The 24521-nt window shown below is 37.7% G+C and overlaps 5 protein-coding genes across 8 annotated transcripts; 3 read left to right on the top strand and 2 right to left on the bottom strand.

The window, feature by feature from the left end:
• The first annotated feature begins 159 nt into the window (after nt 1-159).
• On the top strand, nt 160-1660 carry LOC111808266 (uncharacterized). Its single transcript, XM_023694147.2, has 2 exons — nt 160-339; nt 1335-1660. Exons 1-2 carry the CDS (start codon nt 235-237, stop codon nt 1467-1469), a joined length of 240 nt encoding a protein of 79 aa, XP_023549915.1. The 5' UTR covers nt 160-234; the 3' UTR covers nt 1470-1660.
• A 1467-nt stretch (nt 1661-3127) lies between these two features.
• LOC111808359 (Heavy metal transport/detoxification superfamily protein) lies at nt 3128-4133 on the bottom strand. The gene is made up of 2 exons (XM_023694289.2): nt 3752-4133; nt 3128-3515 (listed from the first exon to the last, which is right to left on the bottom strand). Exons 1-2 carry the CDS (start codon nt 3900-3902, stop codon nt 3220-3222), a joined length of 447 nt encoding a protein of 148 aa, XP_023550057.1. The 5' UTR covers nt 3903-4133; the 3' UTR covers nt 3128-3219.
• Nucleotides 4134-6335: 2202 nt separating this feature from the next.
• On the top strand, nt 6336-8968 carry LOC111808114 (large ribosomal subunit protein eL30). The gene is made up of 6 exons (XM_087117139.1): nt 6336-6444; nt 6557-6605; nt 6696-6801; nt 6923-7024; nt 8122-8190; nt 8631-8968. Exons 2-6 carry the CDS (start codon nt 6585-6587, stop codon nt 8669-8671), a joined length of 339 nt encoding a protein of 112 aa, XP_086973265.1. The 5' UTR covers nt 6336-6444; nt 6557-6584; the 3' UTR covers nt 8672-8968.
• Nucleotides 8969-9556: 588 nt separating this feature from the next.
• Nucleotides 9557-10958, top strand: LOC111809117 (FANTASTIC four protein, putative (DUF3049)). The gene has a single exon (XM_087117138.1). It carries the CDS (start codon nt 10163-10165, stop codon nt 10712-10714), a length of 552 nt encoding a protein of 183 aa, XP_086973264.1. The 5' UTR covers nt 9557-10162; the 3' UTR covers nt 10715-10958.
• A 2313-nt stretch (nt 10959-13271) lies between these two features.
• On the bottom strand, nt 13272-24050 carry LOC111809438 (uncharacterized). Of its 4 annotated transcripts, none has more exons than XM_023695900.2 (12): nt 23778-24050; nt 23283-23492; nt 21864-21966; nt 20410-20610; nt 20171-20293; nt 19986-20023; nt 19788-19917; nt 15000-19367; nt 14723-14878; nt 14456-14554; nt 14236-14378; nt 13272-14141 (listed from the first exon to the last, which is right to left on the bottom strand). In XM_023695900.2, the coding sequence occupies exons 3-12, from the start codon at nt 21939-21941 to the stop codon at nt 13853-13855; spliced, it is 5625 nt and encodes a 1874-aa protein (XP_023551668.2). In that variant the 5' UTR covers nt 21942-21966; nt 23283-23492; nt 23778-24050; the 3' UTR covers nt 13272-13852. The 4 variants fall into 4 exon arrangements, with proteins under 4 accessions (XP_023551668.2, XP_023551670.2, XP_023551669.2 ...); XM_023695902.2 differs by lacking the exon at nt 23778-24050 and adding an exon at nt 23609-23694; XM_023695901.2 differs by lacking the exon at nt 23778-24050 and having other exon boundaries at nt 23283-23589.
• Nucleotides 24051-24521: the final 471 nt, after the last annotated feature.

Below are 24521 nucleotides of genomic sequence, written 5' to 3'. Positions count from 1 at the left end.
TAGTTTATAACGGTTGAATGAAGAAAGTCCTACATCGACTAATTTAGGAAATGATCATGAATTTATAATCGAATAATATTCTCTCAAATAATATCATATTTTTTTACTCGAAAGGTTTTTGAAAGAATAAAATTTAAAATAGGGAAGTATACGAATATATGGATTTTTTACGTCTCTCCGATTCCCCGCGAATAGAACAGAGGTTGAAGCAGCAATTCATTAGGAGTCTGCAAAATGGGGGCAGAAGAAGCAGCCATGGAACAAGAGAAGCTCGCATCTCGGAATCCAAGGACGATTCCGATCACAGAGACTCAGTTCCTATCCTGGAAGCGGCAGAAGGTACTTTCCCTTCTTCATCGATCTATCTCAGGCTTCGCTTAGGGTTTCTTTTAGGTGTCAATTACTTGTATTTCGTGCCAAAGCCTGTAAAATTAGAGAATTAGGGCTGCGTGAGATGATTATTGTGAATTTGAAAACCTCTAGGATTCATTCAGTTTAGAAAGGTATTGAAGAATTTGCTGAATAGTTTATTGCATACATCGCATGCCAAACATCACTGTCATTTGACATAAAACAATGAATGAAGATCATTGAATGAAGCCACGGTATTTAACCTTCCCAAATAAGGCAATCAAGCAAAGAACCTAATCTTCTATAGATTCTTACAGATTATGGAGAGGAATGAGGGGACTGGAGGATTGGGTTCAGACAGTATACAGGAAAGAAGAAACTTCATAGAGAACATTCCTGAAGGCTCAAGAGTCCATTTATGACGATCGTTTAAAGTTGGGGATAGGCAAACTTCTAGTGCAACAAAAAGGAGATTAGCCAAATCTTGAGATTCATGATCATTAAGGGGCTTCTAAAATGAAAAATCATAATCTTTAAGGAGAGTAGAAGAACTGTGACTATAAGGATTAAAATAGAATGGAGAAGTACCTCATTTTGAAGGGAAAATAAAGTGGGGTAGAACAATTTGGAAAGAATTATTTCCGATCCTGAAGTCGTACGAGAAATGAACATGAGTCCCATTTCCCGTGGAAATTTTAATGAAATTGTCAAGGAAGGGGATTATTGAAATTCTGCTAGAAAATACTTGCAATATGTAAGCGGCTATCATTAGATTTGGAGGCTATTAATGTTCTAAATCACGTGTTTCAACAATCGACAGTGACACTAAATGCAGGTTCGATTTTGTTCGATTCAACTGACCTGAAAGGAAACTAAACCATTCCACCAGTCTTTTATAAGGCGATTTGTGTGTCACTGAAGTCTGAAGCTAATGAGTTGTTGATGTTTGACATCTATCTCCAACCATCTTCTCTTATTTGCAGGATGCTGAGGCATCTGCAAAGAGAGATGAAACAGCAAGGAAGCGTGCGGATGATATAGCCTCAGGAGCAGTGCAAATGAATGGGCGAGAGCTTTTCTTGCACCAACCATGGGTTTTTGATAATTCTCAATATTGAGGTTGGTTTTAGATGGAAACATTGTGGTGCTACGCTTTGTGGTCTCTTGAGATATTGGTCTTTTACTTTAAAATGTTACCTTGTATTGTATTCGACTTTCATTGCTCATACGAGTCGGTAGTCCTTCAGCCCAAAATTTTTATTCTCTTTGGCCATAGTAGCCGTATATGAATCTGTGTAGGTTTCATGCATGGTAAAATCCGTACAAATTTTTTTGAATTGGACCAATATACAATTTAGGTGCTGATTTGTCCTATGCTGTTGGCCTAAAACGACTTTATGGAATGCATTTGTCTTCTCCAGTTTACAAATCACGTGTAAATAAATGTTATGTTGCCTTCTACAATAGGTCCTTACATGATGAAATCTTTTTCATAAGGACATCATGGTTTTAGCCGCTAGCATATTCAGCGCTAAGTAAATTTCAGTCCCTAATGCCAAATTATCTTATGAATCCCAGATGCGTGGTTAATGCATTCTAATATGAAGAGGATAAATTAACCCCTATGGGTTGATGCCATGGTCAGTAAGGGGCATGTAAATAATAAAAGACTCCCGAGAGAATTGGTACAAACTATAAGTTACGTATCTAGAGTTTAATATCCTACAAGTCACCTTAGTAGCTGAACATAGTAGTACTGTTAAACGACTGCCTTGTTAGATTACTTGAGGTGTACCTAAGATAGCAATTTATCGACACTAACCCAAATCATAATGCAAGATCCTTGAGTGAAATTGACCATCTGATTTACAAAAAGGGAATGACCTCTTTTTTCAAGGGTTGATTATTTATATCCTCACTCATGGCTTTGAAGATTGGTACAAATGAAATGATGCTATGAGTTCGAATACAAGGCTTCCTGGTAGCATGGATTAAGTCTAGGTGTAGTTATGCATTTACTATTTCAACACACTCTTAGACATTTTCATTAGACATTTTCATGGGCTAGAAGAAAGGTGATTTTTTTTGTTTATACAATGACACTCATCCCTGATGAACAGAGGCATGCCCATATTAAATAAGGGGAAAAGTGGTTGAAGGCCCACCGAGTGAATGACCTTATCTGATCGTCAACCCAAAAGAGAGAGGATTAGCCTCACCGAGTTTAGGTAGCAGCCTGGATAAGCAGGAGTGGCTCTTGCACTTCCAGACACACAAAAGAAACAAAAAGGCATATAAGGGAAGGGGCCCTGTTTGGACCAACCCATATTTCCTGGTCCACACGAACATTTGATCAAAAAGGGGAATTTGCTACATGAAATCCGAGCGGAATCCTCTCTCTTTCTCTGAAGAATTTCTTGCCTTTCCTTCAAGGGATATTTATCCACTTCATTTTACTTCTTTTCAGGAATGGCTTGGACCCTGTTTGATTAAGAATATTTGATCAGAAATATGCCCTTTTAACTTTAGGTTATTCTTTATTCTAAGTGCATGGGATTGGGATGAGCTAGAATCTAAACCCCGTACAAGACAAAGGTCACCGACCTCCTTTCAGTTTTGATTTTGATTCTACTTTGTCGGAGATACTTCTTTAATTCTTTTATAGAAAAATTGCACAAACTATTAGTTTGATACAATTATATCTATGTAATTTGTTAGTATTGCAATTACCCCTCTTGTTAGTAGCGAACATGAAATCAAAGAAAAAGGGGTAAAGTTTTAATGAACATATAGTATTATTATGTAGTGGGATAGTACAGTGCAGAGAATATTGGGATATGAATAGTTGATTGAAGGGTAAATTAGCGGCTACATGATAGAGCAAGCGTAGGGATTGTCATCACTAAACATTCGGACATAGTTTTCATTGACAAGAGTCTCTGTAATGGTGGCTGTGTTGGGAACACTCCGAACCATGTTTGGAGGAGCCTTCTTGTCGTATGAGGCTGAGATATAAGGATATGGCTCCAATGAAACTGGAACGTAAGGCCACATCTCCACCTTCTTCTTCGTTGCTTGTGCTGCCTTCAGCACCTTCTTTGGCTCTATGTATCCTGTCACTGTTACCTTCATCTGCTTCACATCCACGTCCACTTGCTTAGCCCCTGCAACCAACCCCATTCAACCATACCACGTTCTTAAGTTTTATAACCATCATTAGTTAGCATAGTGGCCATTGTTGGGCTAGTAAGAAAGTATATGTCGAGTTCAAATCGTATGAGATTAATTGAGATGTGTGCAAACCGATTGGAGACTCGATGATATTAGAAAGTATCTGAGAGCCTTTTTATCAAGGGGGTTTATATATACTATGTTAAATCACTCGAAAGCTTATGTGTACCTTTTACACGAGACATGATTTGCTTCATCTTCCGACCGCAGCCCTCGCAGTCCATTCGAACCTTTAAAGATACAGTTTGCATCTGCTTCTTCTTCTTTCTGTGCTTGTAAATCAAATTGGAGAAGTACTCCCATGTGCCTTCAACTCCCATTTTGTTCAGCTTCCTGTTTCCTGTTCTTTGCTAACTACTTATCTGGGAAGATTGGTGGGGAAATGATGTATAGGAAAATCAATGGCTTTGAAAGCTTGGCCTCCTCTTGAACAAGTTCAGGGTTTATGTAGTTCTCTGGAACTGTCCTTCCCTCTTCTTATAAGTAGTTATGCAGGCACTCAGTTGAAAAGATGATGGGAGTTTTGCATCCAAAGTAGTACTTTTTTTCCTTCTGGTTTATTCAGAAAATGGTTCAATTCTTCGTGTATAAGAAAAGGTGGAAGTAAGGACAAAGTTAAAAGCCAGAGAGCCAATGACTTCTGATAGTGACTATTTGTAACGGCTCAATCCCACCACTAGCAAATATTGTCTTTTTTGGGGCTTTCCTTTTTGGACTTCCACTCAAGATTTTTAAAATGTGTCTATTAAGGATAAGTTTCCTTTCATACCCTTATGAACAATGGTTCGTTCTCTTCCCCAACCGATGTGGGATCTCACAATCCACCCCCTTTTGGGTTCCAACGTCCTTTCTAGAACACCAACTCGTGTCCACCCTCTTCGGAACTTAGTCTCCTCACTGGCACATCGTCCCGTGTCTGGCTCTGATACCATTTGTAACTACCTAAGCCCACCGCTAGCAGATAATGTCGTTTTTGTGCTTTCCTTTTTGAGTTTTTCTTCAAAGTTTTTATAACGTGTCTGCTAGGGAAAAGTTTTCACACCCTTATAAAGAATGTTTCGTTCTCTTCTTCAACCGATATGAGATCTCACAACCTTAGAATGTGTCGATCATTCATCTATATCCATATATCTCTACAAGAATATGCATGTATTGTGACATGGATCAGAAACGGCCACATTCCATAGATTATCATCCACGTGGATAATCCAACGGTAGATGGAGAGCCCACATGGCAACCAAAGAGTTCAAAGGGAGCTGGTGCAGGTAGTTGTAGTATGAATTTGTTGCTATATTATCCCATCTCTCTATCATATTATTAATATTGAAAACTTTCAACTCCTTACCTGTTCGAAAGGAATAGTGAGAGTGATTGGGCGGTGGGAATTTAGAAAGAAAGGAAAAGAAAAAAAGAAGTATAAAAGGAATATACAAAGGCATACCCAAATGAATGACTAGTTGTAGCTGCTTTGCAAGGTGGCAACAATTTGGAATATGGCTTCAAAACTTGCATTATCTTTCCCCTCCGATGATTGCTGGCTTTAGATTTCCCTGTTGGTGTGGATCTTAATTGATGAAAACTAAGTTTTTGCCTTTTTCTATGTCAAGTCTTGTCTTTACAGATTAGAATTTGGAGGGCGCTTACAACTAATTAGGGATAAGTCCCCACAGTTTTGTTTCATTACTGCAAATTATTGTGCATCTAGAGACATCTATAATGGTAGCTACTCACTTGTTCTTTTTTTGGTTTAAATATTAATTTGGTCCCTTTCTTTAGTGACTCTACTTTTTCAAAGGGTCAGCAGGGCATGGGAGTCTTGGGTCATGCATGGATTTGTCGAAATAGTAGTCTTAGGTCATGCATGGTTTTGTCCAAATCACCTCTGTTAACCTGTTTTCTTCTATTCAAGAAGGTACTTTCAAAATGTTCATTTTAGTCTATAACTTTTAGGTACTTCATTATCATTTTGATGTGATTGTATTGGTTGTTTGACTACAATGGACCTTTTTGTGTGAGACCCATATCGATTGGAGAGGGAAAGAAACAATCCTTGTGGAAACATTTATCTAGTAGACGCGTTTTAAAAACAGTGAGGTTAATGGCGATACGTAATGGGCCAAAGTGGATAATATCTACTAGCGGTAGGCTTGGATAGTTACAAATGGTATTAGAACGAGACATTGGGTGGTGTGCCAGTGAGGACGTTGGCTCCCAAGAGGGTGGATTATGAGACCCATTTTGGTAGGTTGGAGAGAGGATTGAAACATTTCTTACAAGGGTCTGAAAACCTTTTAAAAGTTGAGAGGTTAACGACTATACGTAACGAGCTAAAACAGACAATATCTACTGGCGGTGGGCTTGGGCTGTTTTATTTTGAAAGTATCGATACTAAAATAAACCTAAAATTGTAATTCAACACGTTTTTTTAGTTCAATTTTTGCTTCTTTTTTAGATAATCTTGAGGCCATATTGGTATTCCTGCAATGTTCGTATCCTTGCATTTTAAAAAATAGCATGTCACGGTGTTTATATCGTGTCACATCCATATATTCAATGTGGCTTTGTCACAATTTATTGGAATCTCTGTATGGGCAAGAGGTAAGCTTTTTGTATACTAAAGGAGGTTCTTTTGTATATTTCTATCGAGATTTTTTCAGATTTCATACGACGTCGTTTATAGATAAAACTTTGTGGGCCATAGGAAAGGTAAAGCCCATTATCAAAGAAGGCCCATTAATATTTCAATGAAGCCGTGGAAAGAGCCCAATTTTATTGACATGCAAGTGACCCTTAAATTATAAACCCTAATAATCCAGTCCCGCCACTCCGTGTTGTGGAAAAGCCTCGTTAGGGTAGGGCAGGTATGCTTCAAACCCTAATTTGACACAAATTATTATTATTTTTTTTTTCATAACATCCGACGACTTCGATTGTTTTCATTTCTGATTCTTTCTGCTTCATCTTCCCTTTAAGGATTTTGTACTCCTTTTGAGAAGCGACAATGGCGCCGGCGAAGAAGACTGTAAGTGTTACTCTTAACGGTTCATAAATATTGCATTTCCAATTACTTCAGTGATAATGGTTTTGATGGTCTGTGGTGTTGTAATTGCAGAAGAAGACTCATGAGAGCATTAACAACAGGCTCGCCCTTGTGATGAAGAGCGGCAAGTACACACTGGGGTACAAAACCGTTCTTCGCACTATCCGCAGTTCCAAAGGTCTTCGTCCGTTGTTTTCCCTTTCCAAGAAACCTTGTTTATTCGAATTTTTATTTTATTTCTGTATTTTTTTTTTTTTTTTTTTTGACATTTTTCTGTTTTTCGATCTGTCAAAATACAGGAAAGCTTATTATTCTATCGAACAACTGCCCGCCTCTGCGTAAATCCGAAATTGAGTACTACGCAATGCTTGCCAAAATTGGGGTTCACCACTATAACGGAAGTAAGTATAGTAGAGCTTAAGCAGGATTTTTCTGCTTTATTGTATTTTAGAATTGCTCTCATTGCTTGTATTGCGTTTCGTTTTTCACTATTGTAGTATAAGAAATAACAGGCTGTCCTCATCTCAACTCCGTATTGGAGGTTGATTATTGTATATCTGGACAAGAACTTGCTGTGCTTGTAAATGTTGTTTGATTGTATATTTGAGTAACTCGATCGATTACGTAATGGGTGGGTGCTCATAATGGGTTTCCATGACCGGGATAAACGAATTTGATATTCAATGTGTAGTTCGTCCTTGCTAGTTTCATACGTTCCTGTTGATTTGCTAGCATTGTCTTCTACAGATGTTTTCATCATTGGTATATTGCTTATTGAATAAAATAGGTGGGTTGCTTCCATTGGCAGTACATGGTTCTTCTGACTCATAATATTGATGTAGGGTTTTTTTTTTGTGTGTGTGTCAAAGCACAAAACTCACCTCAATGCTCGGTTCGATCGCATCGAAGTGATAGGTGACGCCTGAGTGAAGTGAGGTGCAATGAGTAAATAAATAGTATGGAGATCATAAATTTATAAAAACATAGTCATGAAATTTCAAAGCTTTAAAAATTAATACTAAATGGTAAAAACATCCAAATGTCTAAATTATCCAATAATAATCACAAGTCATGAAGAAGTTTGATTTTTCCTATTTTGATTGCTGCATGAATCATGTGCCTGCCTTGGTTTTATTGCTAAGAAGAAAAAAACGAAATAGTGATAATTGAATCATGTGCCTGCCTTCAACCATGGGGAAGGTGACGCTGGGAAACCACAGGTGCAGCGTGGAAGTGCTGGATTGGAGTTGGCTTGCCCCAGCTGCTTGCAAGGCCCAAAGGCCTCAGGTTCCCTCGCCCTTAACCATAGGAGAGTGCCTGGTTTAACACTAGTTATTTCCATCCCTTTTGTCCATCTTTTGTTTCAAAAATTGTCAATAAATTAGTGTGTATGCTCGTTCAATCTGCTTTACCTTCTATGCATTTTTATATACGTTTATTAGTATTTTTTGTTTCTTCTGTCTTATATGTTATTTTTGTTATTTGGGTGTACATTTAGGTAATGTTGATCTTGGAACTGCTTGTGGCAAGTATTACCGTGTTTCCTGCCTCAGCATCATTGACCCAGGTACTACAAATTTTATCATTTGGTTTATCGAATTTAATTTTTATGTTGTTATGACGGTCTCTAATTTTCAGTTCTTGAAGTTTGTATAAACTTTTGAACAAAAACTTGATATGATCGCAGTTAGGTGTTCTTGACGGTCTTTAACTTGATACAAATTTTATTATGTGAGTGAATATTACTGCGGACAAATGTTTGAGAGAATACATGCAGTTAGGTGTTGAGTTTTGAAATATATTAAATTTTTTTGTTATATGATTAATAAAAAAAAAAACTAGCTTTTATGATCGATGTTCAGAATGCTACACTTCGAAAGTTGGCACTAAATAAAACCATTTGTAAGTATAGATATAAAAGAGAAATAAGTAAAACTTTCAGCTGCCTAATACTTGTTTTTTAATGATGGGTTTTACCAATTCTCCTGCTGCTCTGTTCTTTTCCAGGTGATTCGGATATTATCAAATCGCTTCCAGGTGATCAGTGATTATTGTACCCTGTAGAACTTAGTTTTTTTTTTTTTTTCTCTCTTTTGGTCCCACCTTTTCTCTTCAGCAAATGCTAGAATTTTGCATCGATTATAATGTCCTCAGAAGAGCCCCTACTTTCTTCATTAAAAAAATTTATGTTGATAACTTGATTTTGTCAATGTCCTTGAGGTTTTATTTTGTCAATGTCCTTGAGGTTCTATTACTATATCTAAAACAATTATGAATTCAGAATGTCTTTGCCTTTTGTATTAGCAAGGCATTTACGTTTTGAATTACAAGGCTTTTTTAGTTTAGCAATGTGGAGTAAGAATCAAACACTTGATCAGCTGCCTCTGAGATTTTGCTTAATCTCAGGGTAAGCCTGAGGAGTTGTTTGACGTCATAGCTTGGTGATATCATTTATTTCTCATTATATTGATTTTTTATTCTGAAAATTTTGAATTCAATACTTTCTGAAACTTCTGGAGTGAATCAATTTAGTTTTCCAAGATCTTGTTACAAAAATGGATGATTTTTACATGTTTTGAAAACTTCTATGTTTGAATTTGGTGGGTAAGAGTGATTTTTTATAGATCTTTCCTAGTTCTTTTAGATTTTCCTAACAATTTTCCTTTGGATTGTGATGAATTCTTCGAAGAAGATTATGATATTATTTAGATAATTTTGAGTTAGGTTTTAATGAAATCAAGTGAATTGTTTCAAATTATTCATAGATGGTTCAAATGGATTCATTGATACAATTATGAGATGAATGTCATTTGATTTAATCTATACCAAATATAAAAAATAAACTTTGTCCAAAAAAACATGTAGAGGGAAGAAATTTTAATTATTAATTAAAATCATTTATTTTTTTGTATTATCAAAATATTCATTTATTTTTTTGTGTTGAATTTCGAGTATCTTCTTCCTTTGGCGACAGATGTCTCCCCTTTTTATTCATCTCGCTTCGCCTTTTTTTCTGCGATCAACTTCTTTTTGAAATAAAGAATCATTCGCTTAAAATCTTATTTTATCATCCTTTGGACAAGACAAAACTAGGAATTTAAAGTTCAACTTCCCCGTCGTCTAGATCTCCTTCAATGGAGGATGAATTTCAGGTTGCAGTTGGAAATTTGGTACTTCAAAATTAATGGCAAGCATAAGGCGTTATGAATTGCACGAGGGCGTGAGTGGTATTGTTTGTGCGACATTGAAGCAAATACGTGGTGCAATTTTGTAGCCCACGTACGCTTCCAAATGTTGAAAAACTAGCCTCAACTCTCTTTCGAAGTGTCCTGAGTACCAAAAATCCTCACTCTTTTGGGCTCGCATTTAAAATTTTTCAAGCGATCCGTTTGTTCATATAAACCGGAGAGCCCTTCCTTTGTTACTATATATATATACCCCCATTTCTCCACTTCTTCACAACACATCCCCATTCCTTCCATCACTCCTCCCCCTTCTCTCGATTGAAAATTTGAAATCCCCCATTTGAACAATTCACTATGCAGAGCAATAAGGTATCCTCCCTTGTCCCTAGCGATATCAACAGCGATGATTACATAGGCGTGGAGAGTTGTGTCGATTTAAAAGACCACGACACGGCAGCCGACACAACTCCCCTGGCGAGCTTCCCCGAGGGAGGAAATAGCAAGAGGGACATCAAAACGTCGTGGATGGGGAGAAAAGATCAGAAAAACTATCCCCCACCAATCCCGTTATTGGTTCGCACTGAGAATCTGGCTTCCCACATACCATGGGTAATGAAACGACAGTACACAGGCGATGGACGGCTCATACTGACAGAGGAGAAAGTGAAACACCACGAGTTCTTCCGTGCCCACAGATCCGATGGACGCCTGATGCTACAGCTGGTGACCATGGACGACCAGGACTTGGATGAGGAGGACGATGAGGAGGTGGAGGAGGAAAGCACGGAGGCGGGAGGGAGTGAAGGGGGAAAATGGTGTAAGTATGAGAACGTAAGAGACAGAGATGCAGCGTTTATGTTCGGAGTGGAAGTGTCTGCAGGAAGCTTGAGGAGTGTTCGAGGGTAATAAAATGTGTCAGCAGCAGCAGCAACAGCAACAGCAACATCAGCAGCACAGCCAGCAGCAGCAGCCTAGAGAAAAGGATTTTAGTTGAAGCAAAAATAGTTATGGTGTGTTTGGGAGTTTAGGTCCGGTTTTTAGAGTGTTAGTTAGTTTGGTTGTCCTATAAAATAAAGTAACAATAATATGAAGGGCAGAGAGATATCAATTTCCAAATTAAAGACCCCCATCTTTTGGTTTTCTCCATCTCTGATTTCATCATCAGAGCATTGGGTACAGCTATCTATCTATATCTATATCCATCCATCCATCCATCCCAGATTGTCAGTCCTTCCTTATCATTGGCCTTATTAACCATTCAAAATCCATCGAACATTAAAAAAAAAAATAAGTAAAGAATTAAAGGATTTTAATATATGAGGTGGAAATGAGAGGGAGATGAACAAAGTGTGTAGTATAACGAGGAAACAGACAGGAATAGAGCTGTCTGCATAACCAGAAATATCTGCAGAGTGAAAGGAGATAATTATTTATTTATTTATTTGAATGATTATATAAATATATTACAACCGTTTCATTGGAAACAAGATGAAAGTAGCGGTGGAAAATTTGACACGCCAACTTCTTTTCTCTCCAAAACTAACCAACTTCCTTTTCTCCCTTAATTAATGTCATAATTTTCGGAATGCCACCCAAATTCTCATTTAAGTGTTTTTAATTATTATTAATAAAAAATAATAATTTTAATTTAAGAAGGTTTAAATCTGAAAATGAGAAAAAGAAAAAAAAAAAAAAAATTGGAAAATGGAAGTGGGCCCGGAATATTGAGTTTGAATGCTGCATGGGAACAAAATATGAGTTGTACTGTACACTAAAACCCAACCGCATGCTTCGCTTTTTCACAACGTGTACACCTTTTGTTTATTATCATTATTTTTTTGTTTTAAAAAAAATATATTGTATTTCATTTTAGTCCATATTTTGAAAAATAAAATAAATAGCAAACAGAGTGTGCACATAATCTGTTTACAAGTTGGGTAATTAAAGTTATTTTTATAATTACTTTAACCGCTTAAAAACCTTGTCGAGTGAAGGTGAAGGTATATTTTTAGAGATTTTTGTTACTCATTTCATTCCCGCCATGGCTAGGGTTTGGGAGGGAAAAGGAAAACCCTGTTTCCAATAAAAACGAACCAAACAATCCGCCATGGATTATTTCTCCAGCAAACGCTACTTGTTTGGCAAGGTTAAGATAATCGTTTCATCGTTCTTTGGCTTCCTTCTCCACGCATCCAGTTTTAGGTTCCCCATGCAAATGCCAATTCAAAAGCAAGGTCCAGTTGTCGAAGCAGTACGGTTTTCTATTTCTGGACTCAAAGCGCTAATTTCTTCTGAAGAAGAACATCAGGAAGTTGGACAAGAAAAGGAAGATCGCGTCATTCGCAGTTTTGGAATCGGCATTATTAGCTCAAAGCTGTTGACTCCTTCTTCTTCTTCTTCTTCTTCCTCTTCTTCTTCGATTGGATCTTGTAATTTGTTAATGGACGATTTGATTGGGACTGAGAGCGGTGTTTCCTTGACTGAGAATACAGAGGAAACCGAAGAGAAATTAACTAACGCCTATTTCGATCGTCCTCGTAATTGCAACAATCTCCACGGTTTTACCGAGCAAAATCAGCGATGTGTGCCGAAAAAGCAGTTTCCACCGCCAATTCCTTCTCTAGCTACACAGGCAGGGCAACGAACCCGGTCGCCATGGATTTTAACAAGATATTACTCCGATAGAAGGTTGATTTTGAAACTCGAAAGAGTCAGGAATCATCAGTCCATGGAATCGCACCGCGAAAATGGCCGTCTCATTCTCAATCTCGTACCGTCACCAGTACCGGACGTCCATAATCAGGATCTCCAGTTCATCGAAGAGGACGAAGGAAATGAGGAGATCGACTCGATTGAAACCGAAGGAGAAGAAGATTGTACAGTTCCTGAAATTTCTTCCGAGAGTTTTACATACGGCGGCGAGGGCGTCGACGGCGGAGTGTTTTGTGATCGGAAACTGTTTTGTGGTGTAAATGGGAATTTAGAAGAACGACATGTCGTCCACAGACATTTCGATTCGACTCCTCTTCGTCCGATAGGTACAGTTATGTGATTTAGTAAAAGATGAGCGATCGCGATCTTTTTAAGTCTTTTTTCGACGTTTTTATTTTTCTTTTAATTTTCAGTTTAACCAATAGAATTATTTCGGCTTTAATTTTTTTTAGCTAATTTTATTTTCAATTTAGTTTCTTGTATACATTTTTATTTTTTATTTTTTTAATTTTCTCTCCATTAGAAAATATTAGAACTGCTTGATAAAAAACCTACCTGGGCATAATAGAATTTACAGAAATTTAGAGGTAAAAAAATGCCATCAAAGAAAAACTCAATAATTCTATTTTTTTTTTTTTTTTTTTTTTGTACGTGTCAAATTCTTGTTAAACTCAATATTATTCTCTGATTACCATAATTATTCACCAACCAAAATAAATGGACGCAATTGACAAAATATAAAAATTAAAAATGTAATTTAACCTAATCTTGTAATACATTATTATCATTAATCACTTTCTAAATAGAAATTAAAATAACAAAAGTCCACTTTATCTTTGGGCCTAATGGGCCTGCAAAAATAACATTGCAGTGGTATCTCTGAGCCCAATAAGCCCACAAATGAAATGAAGTGTTGAAGGCAATCTAGCCCGTTTGTGACTCCCCCATCCATGGGCTAGGCCCACTAAGAAGATGGGAGAAAAGTGACATGGTTTCATTGCTTTCTCTTGGAAGGTATTTTTCATTTACTGTACAGAAAAAAAAAATTACATTTAAATATAAGAGAAGATCTATACTTGATAATACTCTCTACCCACTGGTGAATGAATAGTTGCAGAAGCTTTCTTCTTATTTACACAAAACTGTTGCATTTTCACTTGTGCAGATGACTCTACGCTCGTAGCGGTTCGGTCCCTGGAGATGGTATTGTCTGTCGACATCGTTCTTGGAGCTATGATGCAGAAGGTCAAAGATGAGGCCTTTGTTGTCATATTTGACCTGAAATATAATTTCAACAACTTGTGAAAGAGACCACTCTAGGAAGCCAAGAAGCTATGAAGGAGACTGCTCCCCCCGGGATGACCACGAGGGTCGATTATTGGCGTTTAGAAGTTTCCTGGATGCTCGGACGTTCTTGACAGTCATCATGAGCTTTTGTCTCTCCCCTTCAACCTCTGCAAACTGAAGGCTTAATTGTGAGTAACGGTCATGCATCTCTCTCAGTTCAGTTTCTACAGTTGTGTACTTTCCCTTTAGATCTAACATGTCTTTGATTAGCTCGTTGATGTCACTAAAGCTTCGGAATATCGCTTCTTCGTCGCTGTGTTGCTTCAAGAAAGAACTGGACAACAGACCAAAATTTTTGTTGAAACCATTAGAATAGTTCAACTTCAAACAATCTAAACAATTGGCCATGGTTGTACTGGGTGATGTACCTTTGAAAATGCGTGCTTGGTTTCTTTTTTGCCTTCAACGCTTCGGCAAGCTCGATTTCTAAAGCTAGTACCCTTTCTAATGAATTGCCACGGCTCGAAAATTCCTTGAACAAGGGGAATATCCTTCCTAGTTCTTCATTCACCTGAAAAAATAAGCACACGTGTAAACGTGTTGAACGTGTTGATTTACACATCGAAAGTTGATAAATTTATGGACTACCTTGTGTAACTGCATCAGTTGATGTTCTAAACCAGGAAACTCGGACTCAGAAGAACGATCTTCATGCGCAAGCGAGTTTTCGTTTTTCAATCTTTCCAACTGCAAGCAGAATGCAAGAGATGAATATAAACAACATCCGAAAATGAACGTGTTTGAGTTCATATCTCAGTTTCTCCCTACTAACAGTCCAGGCGCTATTAAACTAAACAGATACGACAAGTCGAATGGAGAAGCATCGATTTTCTTTCTCCAACATGGCTTACTAACCTCCTCATTTAGATGGTCCATGCTAAATTTCAAGCTTTGAGCTCTGAAGTTATCATTTACCAGACCCAAATGCTTCGTCTCCTCATATCGCGAGTCCTCTTGATTCTCAGGAGAGATATCTTGAAGTTGATCGACACTTCTCGACACCAGAACATCCTGCCATTGACACGAAAATTAGAGTGGTGGTAAGAGTTGCATAATAACAGTCATTTCAGACAATCAGTTTATGTCGAGAAACAAAGCAAAGCACGGTCGATTCGACAATGACATCATATACCTGCTCGGGTTTCCCTTGACCATTAAGGAAAGCATGTGAATCATTGGTCTCATTAGCTGAAACTGATCTTATGCATTCAACTTCTTCACAAGGAGCTGCATTATCTTGGTGTGTGCATTTTCCATCACTGCCTTCCTTGTGCAGGCTTGTCTGAAACTTGTAACTCTCCAGTAAATCTTTCATTAAGTTCAGTTCCATTGAAAATTTTAGTTTATCATCATTACATTTCTTTAAAGAAGCTTCAAGTTCTTGTTTTTCTTCCTTGCAGCATTCAAGACTGATAGCAGAGCATTCTTTTTCGGCCTTCATCAAATCATACGCCTTCTCGACTTCCCGCTTTTTCGAGAGAGCTTCATTCAAGTAACCTTCCAACTCCAAGATCTTCTTTCCCAGTTCTTCATTTCTTTTTATATGAGAAACTTCAGATTTTTTCCTATTTTCAACTTCATTGATTGCATCTTGTAATTTCCACAGCATTTCCTCACTGTGTTTCTTGGACACAGAGAGCTGATGCTTCAATTCCTGCACCCTTGTTTCATATTGTTCTTTAATAAACGCAATTCTGAGAGACTCTTGCATGGCGTTCGACGGTCCGTCGTTCTCTTTCTTTTCACGAAGTTGGAGGCACTCCGCATCGGCCTTGTCTTTCATCTCCTTCAAGTGAGTAGACAGGTTTTTGAACTCTTCTGTTTTCAATATTTGTTCAGAAAGCTTCTGGGTTAGATCATTACACTTATTTTGCAAGATTACCATCTGATCGCTCATACCTTGGAGCAAGATCACATGAGCATGCTGTTCGTCCAATTTCGACCGGACAACCAACAAACTTACTTCCAATTCTTCCTTACAAAGCAACAAATCATCAATCTTTGTTTCACAAGTCCTCAACATTTTCCCTAGTTTTTCAATCTCTTGAGCATGATTACTTCTATCAGCATCAGCTGTAACCTCCAAAAGTTTAGCCCGATTTCGTAATTCCTCGGACTGAGCTGTTAGTTTTTCGTTTCCAGCTAGAAGCGCTTTGTTTTCCGAAGCAAAGGCATCCAACTCCGTTTTTAGGGAATCGAGATTCATCGACAATCTAGCATTCTCTTCAGCTTGGAGTGCTTCATTGGCCATACAATGATTAAGAGCAGTCTCTACACTGAGATACTTTTCCTTGAGAGCAAAAAGGTCTCTTTCTGATAACAGATATTTCTGGGAAAGAATTTCAAGCTGTTCATGATACTGAGATCTTGTGAAAACTAAGCTAATATCTGCAGCTATTGAAAATGCATGCATTTCAGACAGTTGACTTTCTAAACAAACCAAGGAAGAATTCTCTTGGTCAAGATGCTTAAGAAGTTCCTCGGACTGTAGTAAATGTTTGTCGACTCTTGATTTCTCCGACTCGAGCTCTAATATCGATTGCTTGAGACTTCCAACTTCGGACTTCATTTTCTCGAAATCTAGCAACTTGCAACTCTTCTCATTTAGTTGCTCATCAAGATCTTTAATTCTTTTCTCTAAACTATCTCTGAAACTTTTCTCGATCGTTAATTCATCAGACAATGATTTCGATTCATTTTTTGAACGATCCATCTCCAACTTAAACTTCATTGATGACTCAAGCAGAGCTTTTTTCTCCTTTGTTAACACCTCGATGGTTAACTTACAATTTCCGAGTTCTTCATCTACCGACCTCAGTGCCACCAGTTCATTTTCAAGGCCATTGTTTTTAGATATCAGTTGTTGCAGTTCATCCTCCACACGATCGAGAACAGACAGAAGTTCTTTATGCTGCTCGGTAAATTTATCTCCAGCTTCATTTTTGTTGATATTTTCAGAAACAGTTTCGATTGCAACGTGCAACGTTGCAATCAGTTCATTGGCTTTATCAAATCTGCTGACCATATCTTGTTTTGCACGTTCGAAATTCTCTTTCATGATCAGATTCTCTGATGCTGCTCTGCTTAAGGAGTTTCGAGCCGTATCTCTTTCTTCCATCAAATGTTTGTTCTCATTCATGAGCTGAAGAACTTTCTTGCATGCATCAAGATGGAGATTTTCAAATTGCAAGACCAAGCCTGCTAAGCTGTTTGGCTCCAAGTTTTCATAAACAGAATCACTTACGGAAAAGAGATCGTTCGAGTTTTTGTTATGGGAAGCCAACAAATTATTCAACTTATCATAAGAAAAATCAACAGTATCACGCAGATCCGCCCTCACCGAAACCAGGCAGTCAAATTCAGCTCGAAGAGCTTTCAATTCTTCGTGCAAAGACGAGACCTCATTACGAAGATTTTTGTTTTCAATGCTTTCCTTCATCATTGAATTTTCTAGCTCTAACTTCTCCAAAAGACAGGATTGATACTTCTCCTCAAAACTTCTATATTCTGTCACTAACGCTTCACATTCTGTTACTTTCTTGGTAAGAACGGAATTTTCACGAGTAACATTCAATAAATTTTCTTCTAAAGTTTCAGTTTTCGATCCCATTTCGTTGTACTTCGAAACAATTGCAGTCTTATGTTCCTTTAGAGATCGGATTTCTTCCAGTGAAGCTTGCAGTTCAAGAAACAATAATTCCTTGGACTTGGTTGATAGTTCCAGCTGCTGACTGATCTCATCCATTCTCTCTTTCATAAGTTTGAAACCAGTATTTGCTTCAAACAAAGTTTCTTGCAGCGTCTTCGAAAATACGTCCAGGTATATGTTAACCAAATGCACTTCAAAGACTTCATCTTCAACCTTTTGATACAACCCTTCCTGCAAGTAGAGAGATCTTTTCAAGTCCTCAGAGAAAATACCTCCACTTAAATGATATTTCTTTACCCCTGCTTCATGATTTTGACACGGCAAGAGTTTGTCATTAGAAAATTCCTTCAATTCGATTTTCGGGTTCCAACCTATTTCAGAGAATTCCTGACTGCTTGGAAGTAAAGAACCAGTAACTGCATGCTTAATGAGGTTCTCATTCGTCTCGAACATGGACATGACCTGGCCAGATAGTAGATCAAGGTCCTTCTGTAGCTGGTTTGCGGCAATCGAGTAATTTAAGCGTGCCCTTTTCATAGCTGTCTCGGCACAAGTAGCCCTCCTTTCAAGTTCCTTATTGATGGAATCCAAACTCTTCTTCTCTTCAGCAAACTTCATTAAGTGGTTACTCATTTCGTGATGCAGTGCTTCGATCTCATCCTTCGAAGCCGTGATAGTATATATACATGTTGCATGCTCATTTCTGAGATTCTGCAGCTCTCCAATCATCTGTCTCTGATTTTCCTCAAGTTCATGAATAAAAGCTTCATAGTAGCATTCCATCTGGTCCATTTTCTGTGCAAGACTCACCTGTTTTGCTTTTGACTCGTCCAACTCCCTTAGAAGTTCAAAAATTTTCCCTTTCATTGAACTGAAGGCGTCTATAGAATTGGGTTCGTAGGACATCAGACCTGGTATAAGACAATGAAGCATGCTATCAGTATGGTAAATGTCTGAATCGAACCCAGTTCCCGATGCTAATATCTGACTAGTTGGTGAGTTCAATTTACTGATCTCATTTTGGTTCGCTTTGACGCTCGAAATTTCCTGTTCCATTCGTTCTCTGAAATCTTGTAGAAAGCAGAGTAAGGCCTCCAAGTCAGCTAGAAGAAACCGAACGTCTCTATCTTGACATCCAAAGTGAACCTTGTTTAGCAGATCTCTAATCTTTTCCTCCATTGTTAAGAGACCCTTTAAATATTGTGGCTCCAACTTTTGTCGGACGTGATCCTGGTCGGTCTCTATGATTTCTTTTCTAGATTCTGATAGACTTGATTGCAAATTTTTTAACCTCTCAAGCTCATCTCTAAATTTTAAACACTCAGATTTCAATACTGAAACTTCTTCTGTCAGTTCTTTACCTGAAGCAGCCTCAGTAGCAAGCTGCCAAGCAATTTTCTGCGTTTCGACACCCATTTCATCAACATGACTTTGCAAAGAGCTTACCTCTAGCTTCAGCCCAGCAATTGAGGACTCGGCTACTTCCAAGCTTTCTCTAAGTCTGTTGTTTTCTTTATATGCAGTAGCCAGTTCACCATGAGCAGCAAAGTCAGAACCCCAGTTATGAGCCCAATTATTGGACCCCTGCACTGAATATTGATGATCAACCTGGTATCCTTTCTCTGACCCAGGACTTTGGCCAATAGAAAGTCCACCTAGATCACCAGATACTGTGCTCTTTATGCTGTCAACTTCATGCACATCATGTTTCTCAGCATATAAACTTTCTGAAGTATTGGAAGAGACGTCAAAGCCAGTTGCTGAATCTGCATACTCTTCTTTTTGCCCAACCTCATCTTCAAGTAAAGGGAGTTCATTACACACTTCTTTGGACCTGATTCTTGCATTGACCTATATCAGCCGAGGTGGAAGCAGGATGGGAGGCACAGGGGAGAAAAGTTTTTGTAAGTAGCAGAACAATTTCACTGAAATTTGAAATATACATACAGGCAAGCCCAAGCTAAAGGAGAAGAATACAAAAACAACAGGAGATGAGAAAAGTTCTTTGGTCTCCCTCAATTTCTATCTCTTAATAGTAATGTACGAGCACGTCATCTAATGAAAGATAACCAACAAGTCCTTTTTCAGTTTATTAAATGTTATATTTCCATGATTCTTCATTTCCACAGTTAGGGTTGTTCTTCCTATAAACCGATTTAATATCATAAATATTTTTGTGGTTAACCCCAGAAGATAATAACTACAAAAGACCATAGGCCATGATTTTATATTCCAAAACAACATAATTAAGTAAACAAATGATAAGAAAACCTTATTTGAATGATTATTCACTGAATCATCGGTTAGTGACACTTTTCCACTAGGAGATTCACCATGACTATTTTGATCGGAGAATGTCTGCAGCCCCCTCTCTCTGAGCTCCCTTTGCTGCTCAAACTCCCTAAAAAGAATGATATAAATGTTAACAGGATATAGGACAGATTATGAAAGTTTCATTTTTAGTAGTACCTGAAACCGGTTTTAGACGTAAGCAGCTGTACAGTAACCTGCAATTGAATATGATTGAACAATATGTTACATTTGAATTATAAATTAGGCCAACGCAAATATGGAAAACAAATGAGAAAGAGATAGAATATGGACGAGAGCTTTGAGCTCCATGTTAGGAATGTCGAGCCTTTCCAAATTCTTACATGTAAAATAGTTCCAGATTCACATCCATTAAGAGGCAAATCAGCAGCTGAAGGCTTCAACGCATCAGCATAGTCAGCAAGATTGATGTTGGCCTCCCCAAGGATGCTTGAACGAGATGAGCCCTAGAATTATTGGGATTTGGCCCAAAAATAGGTTAGAGAAATTGTTTAGAAACTGCTAGAGAAGTTCAAAAACAAATTGAGAAGAGAAAATGAAAAAGAATTGATAGGAATACTACCATGGCCACCACGAGTTTATAGAGCTTATCATCATATTTCTTTGTTCTAGTGTCTTGAAGAAGTCTAGCTGTTTCATAGATAGGATCAGCCCATTTGCAAGCTCCATTTCTCACGTTTGCTTTAGTTGTCTTCGCTGTTGCCTTCCCAGAATCAGCAGGAAAAAAAGATATAAACAGTTTGTCCCATCCCAATTGTGGAATCTGGATCGAGTAGGAGACAACAAGATTCAGTCGTTGCATAAAAAGATTGTTTGCATTTTCCGTATGCAAAACCCATGTCAAAATAAAAGTAAACTGTATTACTAGTAAGTTGAGAACTCCAGACAATGAAGAAAGAAAGAGAAGTAAAAGAGATTTCAAATGAAAGAGTTTAAGCTTCAGTGACTTGGAGAATCATACCGGAAATGCAGGGTTTTTTTTTTTTTTTTTGGAACAAGAAACAAACTACTGGAAATGCAGGCATAAAACCAAATAATGCAATGAACTTCAGGAATCCATATTCTTAACAAATACCCGCATGCCTACCACCAGAGTCGGAAAGGATTGTTGGGAGGGGGTCCCACATTGGCTAACTAAGAGGATGATCGTGGGTTTATAAGTAAGGAATACATCTCCATTGGTATGAGGCCTTTTGGGAAAAACCAAAAGCAAAGTCACGAGAGTTTATGCTCAAAGTGAACAATATCATACCATTGTAGAGGTTGTGGGTTCTAACATGGTATTAGAATCATGCCTTTAACTTAGTCATGTCAATAGAATCCTCAAATGTCGAACAAAGAAGTTGTGAGCCTCGAAGCTGTAGTCAAAAGTGACTCAAGTATCGAACAAAGAGTATACTTTGTTCGAGGACTCCAAAGAAGGAGTTGAGCCTCAATTAAGGTGAGGCTGTGCGAGAGCTCCATAGGCCTCAAGGGAGGCTATATGGTGTACTTTGTTCGAGGGGAGGGTTCTTGAGGATTCTTGGGAGGGAGTCCCACATTAACTAACTAAGAGGATGATCATAGATTTATAAGTAAGGAATACATCTCCGTTGGTATGAGACCTTCTGGGGAAACCAAAAGCAAAGCCATGAGAGTTTATGCTCAAAGTGGACAATATCATACCATTGTGGAGATCGTGGTTTCTAACAATATCATCTCGTGAATCACCACATACCTGAAAAACATGTTGTCTTTTGTTTTTTCCATAAACATATAACACAATTTTACTTGGTCATACCCACTCTACAAGAGCTGAGCTCCTAAAAATTAGTTTATATGCATGATTGACATCACTAATTGAAAATCGAATATTAGCATCCTCATTCTTTTATATTTTATATGTTTCGTCTATACATGAGAAATATGTTTGGTCTCGTCGTGACGCAAACAATATTAAAATAGAAAGCACGGGAGACCTAGAAAGGAAAGAGAGTAAATATGGATGATGTCCGCTAATGAAATAGGTTGACTTACATGTGTGGCATAAAACTGAAGCCTGAAGACCACCTTTACTTTTGTCTTCTCAAGCTTCCACTTAGCAATCCTTGACATTTCTATGTAATATCGCAATCATCCACTGCACAAGATTCCATTTCAACAATAGCTTAGTCTTATTCTTAACTCATTGGATAAGCTGTCAAAAGCCTAAGGTACTAAATAATGTAGGCAATGTTGAGTCCCACATCGGCTAATTAATGGGATGATCATAGGTTTATAAGTAAGGAATACATCTCCATTAGTATGAGGCCTTTTGGGAAATCCAAAAGCAAAGCCATGAGAGATTATGCTCAAAGTGAACAATATCATACCATTGTGGAGGGTCGTGACTCCTAATGGTATAAGAGTCATGTCATTAACTTAGTCATGTCAATAAAATCCTCAAATGTCGAACAAAGAAGTTGTGAGCCTCGAATGTGTAGTCAAAAAGTGACTAGAGTGTACAAAGGGTGTACTTTGTTTGAGGGCTCCAGAGTAAAGAGTTGAACCTCAATTAAAGAGAGGCTGTTCGAGGGCTCCATAGGCCTCAGGGGAGGCTCTATGGTATACTTTGTTCGAGGGGAGGATTGTTGAGAATTGTTGGTGGGAGACCCACCTACAATAGTATAAGGGACAATATCATAGTGGACAATATTATACCATTGTAGAAGATCGTGATTCCTAACATACAATACATTAGTTTTCCATCACCACTATCAAATCAAGGAGCTTGTCAGATTATATATATAATTTGAGCAGTTTGAGCAGAAAAAACAGCAGGTCCCATGGAGTCCACTGATACAACTTAAACGTTGAAGTCTAGAAAAGAATGTGCATTCAGAAAGGGATTGGAAGTACATGCAGAGGAGACTCAAGAAATTGGATAATGCTGAACAATATAACTCGTCAATATTGATAAATTCGAACTTATTTGATGAAAATTATCAATCCCAATGCACATAATCAGATTCTTGGGTCAACAATTCCAGCAGGGAGACAAGATACCTAAACTGGAAATTGAAATTTACAGTAGGACTGTTTGTAGATTACATCAAAAGGACAAACCAACAACATTGAGAACAGAAGTGGAAGAAATTAGATGACAACAACGTTATTAGGTTAGGGAGAAACAAGCACACAAAAAACAGAACATCCGAACTTTAAAAGCAAAATTTGACCAAGAAATGGAGAAAAACACTAGAGATTCAGCTCAATCATCTTCAACCCAGATTACATGTTGTTTCTAAAACACAATTCAATTGCTCTCCCGATGGACTTGAGTTCAATGGCTACTGGGAGGACTGGACCGTTAATCAGGAATTCAAAAGGGAAAACAAGAAGAATAAAACACCATAAAAGAAGGGTGAAGGGGAAAAGCGAAAGATTACAGAAACAGATGACAATTCTAACACATACCTTCTTGGAGGAGACACAAATTCGTCAGAAACGCCAAATTTTACGAACAAAATTCAAAACACCCAGTAGAAAACCCCCGGATCGGACAAGGCCTTGATCTTGAAAACTGCCCCATTCAAAAAAATGCCGCTCGGACACTGAAACCCAGAACAAGAAGACTGACAAGAACAGAGGGAAAAACAGATTCCCAAACCATCTGTCCAACCAAATCTGGAAAAAGAAAAAGGAAAATGCACTGTAAGTAACAAGAAGAGAGAGTTCAAACTCAAGAGAGACTAAAGGAAACACTTCATTTCTCTTCAATGAAACGTCACCAGAAACCCCACCAGAAGGAGAAGACCCAGATGCCAAAAATTCCAACACGAAATGTTAGAAAATTACAGAGTGGAGAAAACGCCAAATGCAGAAATAGGATTAAATACTGATTAGTTAACATTATTAGCACATTTGGAAACTTAAATTAATTGGGGTTAGTAAGGAAATGTTCATGGATACCTCGACTAAGGTGCGGATCTGCAAGTGCTTCGGTTGGAAGAAAGAACAGGGGGAATCTTCAGTGACGCAGAAGAAAGAGAGAAATTGGGGTCCTCCTATGCTTGGAGTCGGCTCTCAGTGTTCGTCAGGAGAAGAAAAATGGAGAAAGGGATGGCGACGGCGGCGGTGGTGGCGTAGATGAGCAGTAAAAAGAATGTAAAAGTGGAATTAAAAGCCATTAATAAGGTGAGAAGGAGCTAAGATTTCAGCTAAAAAATCAGCCTCAGGAACCCGCCAAAACCCTGTGATTGCCTGTCCTCCAATTAGTTATTTTCATAATCACCCTTTTCCAATTCCTTCATTTACGGATATGCCCTTCTATTTTCACTTAATTCCTCTCATTGCCCTTTATTTGTACCTCTAATTTTAAATATTAATTGTGATTTTAAAAATTAATATATTAAAAAAAAAAAGAGTAAAATAATAGGTATTATTAAATACCAAATTACCTACTTACCCTTTTATTTTAATGTAATTAGTTTTGTTTTATTAATTAAAGTCAAAACAAACAAACTTCCAATTAATGTTATTTTTTATTTAACTTTCCCTCTCATTTCAAGTTACTAACAACCATCCTTCTATTGTAGCCTTTTACCTACAAATTTACTCCTTTTTTTTTTTTTACCTATTAAATAGTTTATTTTAAAAAATTATTCTAAATATACTAAATAAAAAATAAAAAATTTAGAATTTTATTAGACACAC

The sequence above is a fragment of the Cucurbita pepo genome, chromosome 13 (genome assembly GCF_057944985.1).
Source record: "Cucurbita pepo subsp. pepo isolate OVF chromosome 13, ASM5794498v1, whole genome shotgun sequence".
Classification (NCBI taxonomy): Eukaryota; Viridiplantae; Streptophyta; class Magnoliopsida; order Cucurbitales; family Cucurbitaceae; genus Cucurbita; species Cucurbita pepo.
The sequence above is the reverse complement of the archived record's forward strand: the minus strand, read 5'-3'. Positions and strand labels throughout refer to the sequence as shown.

Excerpts from the sequence above, each read along its gene's own strand:
- LOC111808266 (XM_023694147.2), top strand. The coding sequence starts at position 235 with ATGGGGGCAGAAGAAGCAGCCATGGAACAAGAGAAGCTCGCATCTCGG. Across the intron at positions 340-1,334 it reads TATCCTGGAAGCGGCAGAAG|GATGCTGAGGCATCTGCAAA; the intron begins GTACTTTCCCTT and ends TCTTATTTGCAG.
- LOC111808359 (XM_023694289.2), bottom strand. The coding sequence starts at position 3,902 with ATGGGAGTTGAAGGCACATGGGAGTACTTCTCCAATTTGATTTACAAG. Across the intron at positions 3,516-3,751 it reads AATCATGTCTCGTGTAAAAG|GGGCTAAGCAAGTGGACGTG; the intron begins GTACACATAAGC and ends GGTTGGTTGCAG.
- LOC111808114 (XM_087117139.1), top strand. The coding sequence starts at position 6,585 with ATGGCGCCGGCGAAGAAGACT. Across the intron at positions 6,802-6,922 it reads CACTATCCGCAGTTCCAAAG|GAAAGCTTATTATTCTATCG; the intron begins GTCTTCGTCCGT and ends GTCAAAATACAG. Across the intron at positions 8,191-8,630 it reads CCTCAGCATCATTGACCCAG|GTGATTCGGATATTATCAAA; the intron begins GTACTACAAATT and ends GTTCTTTTCCAG.
- LOC111809117 (XM_087117138.1), top strand. The coding sequence starts at position 10,163 with ATGCAGAGCAATAAGGTATCCTCCCTTGTCCCTAGCGATATCAACAGC.
- LOC111809438 (XM_023695900.2), bottom strand. The coding sequence starts at position 21,941 with ATGTCAAGGATTGCTAAGTGGAAGCTTGAGAAGACAAAAGTAAAGGTG. Across the intron at positions 20,294-20,409 it reads ATAAACTCGTGGTGGCCATG|GGCTCATCTCGTTCAAGCAT; the intron begins GTAGTATTCCTA and ends CAATAATTCTAG. Across the intron at positions 14,879-14,999 it reads GTCAAGGGAAACCCGAGCAG|GATGTTCTGGTGTCGAGAAG; the intron begins GTATATGATGTC and ends TGTCAATGGCAG.